Raw genomic sequence first — 8,115 nt, forward strand, 5'->3', positions numbered from 1 at the left:
TGATCATGTTTAGTCCCTTTGAAATTGATTTTGAAAAAGATTAAGAATGTTTCCTAATTTTGAAAGTCGTATAAAAATGTTCAATACATTTAAAAAAAATCTAATAATTAATTTCGTAAATAATTTTTTAAAAAATATTTTTTGATTATATAATTTTTTTTTTAAGTTTATATCCGAGCATTGAGTGATTTTCTTTAAAATATTTTTAATGAAAAATGTTATTGACAAAACCATTAATGATAGAAACGCTTTCGTAAGAATCACTGGAAAATATCTCTTAGATAACGAGTCTTGATTAATAGAAAAGGGTTAGATTTAATCCAAATGTAAACAACGCTTTAGAACTATATGATTTAATCCACACATTAATTCAACATTCACTATCAATCCATGTTGATGTTGTGGTGGAGGGCTTATAGGGATGTCATCCTTATCATTCCAAGCATATGATTCTGCGGCAAAAGAAATTGGCATTGGGGTAGGTCAGGTGGCAAAATCATGTGAAATTTTCTCTGTTTTTTTCTTTCAACCCAATCACCTCACTCACACACTTTGTAAATTGTGACCATATCCTTGTCACTATGGGGAGTGTGAGCAAACACTTGTCTTGAAAATGAGCTTCCAAAAGTTGTTTTAGTAATTGTCTCCCAGGTCACATTCAGGGTGCAATCATCCACTTTCCTGTTATCAATCACACCACATGCACTAGTTGGCTTGCATGTTGCCCTGGGCCCCCAGCCTCATTCTCAATTGATTTATTGGGCCATTGGGCTTGGACTTGGGCGTGGGCCCCCTTTCTGGGCTTAAATTTAAGTTTAGATTGGACTCAAAACAATATTCACATTTCAGATAAAAACTTATACTTTTGAAGTAATTAGTAATTTTGTAAGGTTAATTTCACTTATCTCAGCTAAATACACCAAGCCCTTATCAATTTAAATTTTCATTAAAAACCTCATTTACCCTTCTTATCAGTTAATTTCATTCACCTCTCTCACTCAAAGTAAGGAAGGTTTTTGGCAAAATTTCAAATGAATGAAGTTAAGTATATTTAGCTCAAACATTAGGAAATGTGAGTGAAATTAACCCTAATTTAATCGATAAAAACTTAGAATTGAATTATAGGCCTAATTTGGTAACTACTCGTGAAAATAATATTTAGTTCTTTATGCCAGAAAATGAATTTCTAACTTAGAAAATATGTTTAACAAATATTTGAGAAAAACCCTTTTTTTTTAAAAAAAAAAATTGTTTTAAAAACAAGTTACTTTTTAGAACATTTGAGGACAAGTCCATAGTTTTTGGTTTGACATGCCATAACCTAGTGTGTAGCTCAAGTTCTAACCCAAAGTGAAGGAATATGGGTGGAATCAAAATTTGTTCTAGAAAATGTGTATATTGTTTGTAATGCATGTGATGGAACAACCAATTCTAGGGTTGGTCTTCATTCTTCAACCCTATGTCACATAATAGTATATTTTTATGACCTTAGTTTGGACACTTCATATTTTGCAAACCTGTGACTGGCATCTTCTTAGGAAGCATTCTACCAAACCATTATCTTAATTACAACCAAACTAACCCCTAATACAAAAAAAAAAAAAAAAATGTACCATAAAACATCTAGTTTTCTTCATCATACCCCTTTGAATCATCAAAATGGTACTTCATTTTTATTTTTATTTTCAAAGATTCGACTTCTCTTCTCTTCCGATAGGTGTCATCAATGCGACAGCGCGCGAGAAGGCATGCTAGGGACACCGACAAATCTTAGTTATTTAATTTTCCCAAGTTAGTTAATCATCTTAAAGTGATTATCCAATAGTTTAAGCTAGATGCTCATTGTCAAAAGCTAAGATCAAAGGACACAAAGAGGAGGAAAATGGTCTGCTAGTCCTTTGACACTCAATTGTACTTGTGGTCTCTTGGCCCCTCAATGGTTCTAAAGTTGGCTTCACAGTGGCATTAATATCTGCAAAATGTGAAGTAGAGAGTATAATAAAATGTGCAGAATGGTCTTAAGCCAAAGTTTATTTTCAAAATAATAATAATATTATTAATAAGGTGAAGTGGCTTTGGTTGTGTTGTAGCCACTTTTGGGGACACCAGATCCATCTTGGTGAATTTAGACCTAGTTTAAGTTTCACTAACACTATGCTGCATGTGCTATGCTTCTAGAATTAGGGTTTAGATACCTCCATTTCTCAATATAATATCAAACTGAATGATCCTCTGCAGCATGAGGGCACATCCAGATCCTCCATGGCTTCACACTACCATTAAATCATAATCTCCCAACATGATCACAAGGCTTCAAATATGGTTCCACACCAATCTGATCAGAAACCAGTGTAACTCGTCAAAACCCGGGAAAAAAGAAAAAAAGAAGGAAACTGAGGCTTAACGCAGGAGGAGCCATGGTCCACACTTGGGGGGGGCCTGGGGTGTAAAAGTTGGGGGACTACATTCTTGGGTTTGGGACCATGGCTGGGGGCCTGGGGGGTGGGGGCCTAAGCCAACTGAAACATATATATAAAGTGAATGAATAGATGAATAATTGTCGATTTGTGCTGATCTTTCCCACCTAATCCATGATCATATTCTTGAAAAAAAAATACATGTTGGTATGCAGATGCCTGATGAGGTGACATTGCCTATTATGACATTCAAATGAATTTGTTTTGTTTTCTTGACTCTTGTTCTGAACAAGTTTTCTATGCCATGGTCAATTTTCAATCCAGGGAATGACCTCATTTCCCTTTCTTTATAATGCAAACAAGAATTATACATGGACAAATCACATGCAGCAACAGCCCCAAATCCCTGAAAAATCTAGAGAATCAGTCCATCTTTCATAACCCAGCTAACAATACTACTGTTATGTCCAAATGCTGTATGTACAAATTAATCATGATGTATACCAAAACCCTTTCTACAGATGACCAAATGATGCCTGGCCCTGCTCCTGAAAAACCAAAATCCTCCAACTTACAGGCCACAATACCACTTTAGGGCCCCTCTGCAACCTGTCATTATCTTAATTATACCAAGCCATATACCTTATTGTTCCATACCTTTAGAGCTTTTCATTTTGTTGTCTAATTATTATTAGCATGACAAGGTATGATGATCAAGCGCAAAATCGGGTAGCTTTTGACATATGGACACCCTAATGCAATTAGTTTCAATGAGTAGTCCTCATGAATTTGACAAGTGACTCCACTGATACTTTCATGCTAGGGTTCTCCTGAATCAACATTTGAGAGAAACAGTACTTTAGGCTCATGGAATTGTGACAAAGTCAACAAACTACTGTGCTCACTCCTAATTTCCTGTGAGAATCAGAGTTCTTAAAAACACTTCTTAAAAGTGTTTTTTAAAAATACTACCAAATAGACCTTAAAATTGTTTGATGATAATTCTATGAAGCGTTTCTATTTTTTCTTAACACTTCAAAGTAATTTTTTTCATAAAAAATTTTAAATATTAAAAATATTAGAAGTGTTTTTTAAAATCAGATTTTCAAGTTCTAGGATTTGTGTGCACAGCTTGACTCTTGTTCGGAGCCATGCTCCAAGGCTCACAGCTTGGAGCTTGGAGTTTGGAGCATGGCCCTTGCTTTGGGCAGGGAAAGTAAAGTATGGATTCCAGAGGGGAGGATGAACACTTGGAATGTCTGTAAAGCATAGATAAAGCTTGGAAATGCAATGCATGTGTCCCATGACTTGTATAGAAGAAAAGCTTTGGAAGAGGAATGATATTTAGATACTTTTTACTTTTAAGCTGCTAATGATTCTTCACATGGATGGGTCTATGGCCGTAAAGTAAGGGCATAGCTGGTGAGCCCTTGGAGGGTCACTGAGTATGTGTCACATTCTCTGTATTTCTCTCTATAATTCTCTCCCTACACCCTTTTTTTATGGCTTTGTCTACTTAGGATCCGGGTTAAAGTAGGGCGTTAGCTCAATTCAAACAGGCTTCCTTTTTTTTCTTTTTTTCTTTTTTTTTGTGCTTTTTGCTTTTGCTTTTGGTCTCAAAATTAATTTCCAAATCAATGATCGTATTTATTCCTGGATTTTGGGTTGTATTCTTAAAACAACACATGACTAATATAAGAAGAAAATTTAAACAAAAAAAGGTGGGTAATAGTAGATGAAAACTTATAAAATTTAAAAAAAATGATAAAAAAAAGTAATAATTTATTGAAAAAATATTATATTTATGACAAAATTTGTGAGGATCAACTATAATAAACGGAACTTGAAAATATATCTAATACTAAAATAATGATATTTGAGTACGCTAAGGCTCTTATCCTTATTAGTGTCCCCTTCCAAGGGAATTGGGCCTGGTTCACTAGTTAAGATGTTTCTTTATACTATGAATCAGACAATGATGAGACCATACCAAATTGCGAAGAACTCTAAACTTTGAGCACACTCTAAATAAAGTGAATCGGCTTGATGTCGATTCTAAGTACTTAAAACTTTCCGATAATCAAGATTTTATCGTGTTAAGCTATCGATTTAAGTCAAAAGTTTATTTTATTAACTAAATAGCAGTCCTCAGTCTAGGAAAGAGCATTTAGACAAAGTCATCTCAAAGGGCCCAGAGCCCAAGCTATACTAGTAAGCAAATCCTCCGTGCTCTGGCATGCAGGCCCATTGGGCTAGCAGGGTGTGCTTCCCTTGCCTTGGCCCAACTCGAATTTAGCAAATTCAACTACTTGGGATGTAAACTTCTTGAGATGGGCAGTTGTTATTTTGAAATTCAATTGGTTCAATGTAAATTTGTACTCGAATAGATTTAACGACTGTGGACCCTCCACATTCAAACTGCTCATGCCTCAAGCAGACAAGAATTTCAAAAACCCAAGAATTTGTACAGAAGGATTGGTGGTCTTAGGATCCAAACAGACCCTTAAGGACAATCCAACTTTAATTTGGGCTGCCCAATTCAAATTTCAAAACGGGAGGTTCCCACCCAAATGAGCATAACGGTCAGAAACGCAGCTGGATGGGTGATATTCAAATTTCAAATTTCAAAAAAAAGGCACCACCTGCACCCTAATTTTTAGCCTTTTCAAACGGCTACTTGACAACTGTCTATACTCTCTATATAGAGAGAGCTTCCTTCATTTCCACGCTCTCACATTCTCTGTTCCATTTGACGTCTTCGTATACGTCTGTGGCAGCCCCCGCTCTCTTTCTCCCAGTTTATCTCTCAGTCTTGCAGTGTAATATTTCTTTTCTTAGGCCGGAAAAATGAGGGAGTGCATTTCAATCCACATTGGGCAGGCTGGAATCCAAGTTGGGAATGCTTGTTGGGAGCTTTACTGCCTTGAACATGGCATTCAGGTGAGGTTTCGCTTCGAAAAAGTTCCAAGATTTTTCAATATTTTTGAGGTACTGAATGAATTGCTTTCTGGGTTTTGCTGTTTTCTTCAGCCTGATGGACAGATGCCCAGTGACAAAACAGTCGGTGGTGGAGACGACGCCTTCAACACATTTTTCAGCGAAACCGGAGCCGGAAAGCATGTCCCTCGGGCTGTTTTCCTTGACTTGGAGCCCACTGTCATCGACGAGGTGAGGACCGGGACTTACCGCCAACTCTTCCACCCGGAGCAACTCATCAGCGGCAAAGAAGACGCTGCCAACAACTTTGCCAGAGGCCATTATACAAGTAAGATTTCTAGCCTCTTTTGGCTTGATTCTTGAATACCTCAGTTGGGGAGTTCTCCACTTGACATTATCATTCTGTTTATTTGGCAGTTGGGAAAGAGATCGTAGATCTGTGTCTTGACCGGATCAGAAAGCTTGCTGACAACTGCACTGGGCTTCAAGGGTTTCTTGTCTTCCATGCTGTTGGTGGTGGGACTGGCTCGGGTCTCGGATCTCTGCTTCTGGAGCGGCTTTCTGTGGACTATGGGAAGAAATCGAAACTGGGTTTCACTGTTTACCCTTCCCCTCAGGTGTCCACCAGCGTTGTGGAGCCTTACAATAGTGTTTTGTCGACTCATTCCCTCTTGGAGCACACTGATGTTGCAGTGCTCCTAGACAATGAGGCCATCTATGACATCTGCCGCAGATCGCTGGACATTGAGAGACCAACTTACACCAATCTCAACAGGCTTGTTTCTCAGGTTGGATGATCGATTCTCTCACCCTTTAGTCATTTCCGCAATAGCATGTTTGTAATAGCATGTTGAGGAGGAAGTTTTGTTGATATATGAACTGATATCTATACAGGTGATTTCCTCTCTGACTGCATCTCTCCGCTTCGATGGAGCCCTCAATGTGGATGTGACTGAGTTCCAGACAAATTTAGTCCCATACCCAAGAATCCATTTCATGCTTTCTTCATATGCCCCAGTCATATCAGCCGAGAAGGCCTACCATGAGCAGCTTTCAGTTGCAGAGATCACCAACAGTGCGTTTGAGCCATCTTCCATGATGGCTAAATGTGACCCTCGCCATGGAAAATACATGGCTTGCTGTTTGATGTACAGGGGTGATGTGGTGCCCAAGGATGTGAATGCAGCTGTGGCCACAATCAAGACAAAGAGGACCATCCAGTTTGTGGACTGGTGCCCTACTGGGTTCAAGTGTGGAATCAACTACCAGCCTCCCACAGTGGTTCCTGGGGGAGACTTGGCCAAGGTTCAGAGGGCAGTCTGCATGATATCAAACTCCACCAGCGTTGCTGAGGTGTTTTCAAGGATTGATCACAAGTTTGATTTGATGTATGCCAAGCGTGCTTTTGTGCACTGGTATGTTGGCGAGGGTATGGAGGAAGGGGAGTTTTCAGAGGCTAGGGAGGACCTGGCTGCTTTAGAAAAGGATTATGAGGAGGTTGGGGCAGAATCTGCAGAAGGCGAAGAGGATGAGGGTGATGAGTACTAGATGGTGTTAGCCTCTTCTGTTCTGAAGTTGAAAGTCAATGGTCTCATTGGTCTGCAATGGAGGGATTCATTAGGGTTTACAATTGTAGCTTAGTGCTTGTTGCTTTCTTGGCTTATTCTGTTCTAGGTCCAAATTAATTCTAGTGAATGAAAACTCGGTTTCAATCTTCCATTAGATTGTCCTCTTTCACTCATTTGTTCTGCTGTTATATCTGCTGCTCTTGAGATTGAACATTAACAATGATATGGGATTCAATTTTGGTTAACCATCCTCAATTCTCAAACCTAAACTCATCAAACCCAGTAGCCTGAATTCAATACCAACAGGATTCAAAACTCTGAGCAATTTTAGGAATTCAAAAGCAAGAGCAGGACTGTTGAAGACCCGATCCCCCACCCCCCCATAGTATTCATGAGCTCAACTTTTTGGGGGCTTTTTCTACAGGTCAACTATGTTATTGGCATGCCTGATCCATGCATTTATGCTGCTCAAACAAAGTCATACTGTAGCGCCTATCATGGATAAATCCAATTTATCGGATTTTATGCCACTAGGAAAGCAAAGTAATCAGATTCATAATGCTCAAACAAAGTCATAAAGCATGTTTCATATCCAATTAATCAGATCTATGCTGCCTGCATAAGTCTTGTTTTGTCTCTGTACATTGTCACTTTTAGTCTATTCTTCATTCAACAGTCTATGCCGACACATATCAGTGGGGCAACTGACTAATTTGCTATCACAAGACCTTCAATTTATGCGGAAAATGAGTTCATGGAATTGGTTTTTTAGGGAAAATCCTAAAGATATCCACTGTTAGTACTATATGCAAAATTCATGCCAGAAAAGTGATAAAGGAATGCCATCATTTTCAAAGGAAGTAGAATGAAATGGCAAGTGACTTCGCCCTGCAATATGGCGAAATCAAACTGTCGGCAACCGAAATTTCAGGGCCCCAATTCAAGAGTTTGTTAAATAATAACAAATTTGGATGGTTACTGTCCATGTGATAAGCTGCTCTAAGCAAGACTTCGAACAACTCAATCCCTTGAACTCCCCTGTTGAGGGGAGGCAGCTAGATGCCTTTGGGGCCCAAAGACCAGAGTGGCCATCCCACCAGGTCATCCAAGCAACAAGTCGCAACTCGCTACCAGCTGCGTGACATGTGTAAATAGCGATGCATATGGCAACCAGAATCAGAGCCCCATGCCTC

General features: G+C 38.9%; 1 protein-coding gene across 1 annotated transcript; it reads left to right on the forward strand.

Moving 5' to 3' along the window:
* Positions 1–5,133: 5,133 nt before the first annotated feature.
* On the forward strand, positions 5,134–7,071 carry LOC100247366 (tubulin alpha chain). Its single transcript, XM_002283162.5, has 4 exons — positions 5,134–5,357; positions 5,448–5,682; positions 5,772–6,142; positions 6,249–7,071. The coding sequence occupies exons 1-4, from the start codon at positions 5,265–5,267 to the stop codon at positions 6,900–6,902; spliced, it is 1,353 nt and encodes a 450-aa protein (XP_002283198.1). The 5' UTR covers positions 5,134–5,264; the 3' UTR covers positions 6,903–7,071.
* Positions 7,072–8,115: the final 1,044 nt, after the last annotated feature.

Source organism: Vitis vinifera, chromosome 14, assembly GCF_030704535.1.
Source record: "Vitis vinifera cultivar Pinot Noir 40024 chromosome 14, ASM3070453v1".
NCBI lineage: Eukaryota > Viridiplantae > Streptophyta > Magnoliopsida > Vitales > Vitaceae > Vitis > Vitis vinifera.

Coding starts and splice junctions, on each gene's coding strand:
- LOC100247366 (XM_002283162.5), top strand. CDS start 5,265: ATGAGGGAGTGCATTTCAATCCACATTGGGCAGGCTGGAATCCAAGTT. Junction 5,683..5,771: donor TGCCAGAGGCCATTATACAA/GTAAGATTTCTA, acceptor TTTATTTGGCAG/TTGGGAAAGAGATCGTAGAT. Junction 6,143..6,248: donor TCAACAGGCTTGTTTCTCAG/GTTGGATGATCG, acceptor ATATCTATACAG/GTGATTTCCTCTCTGACTGC.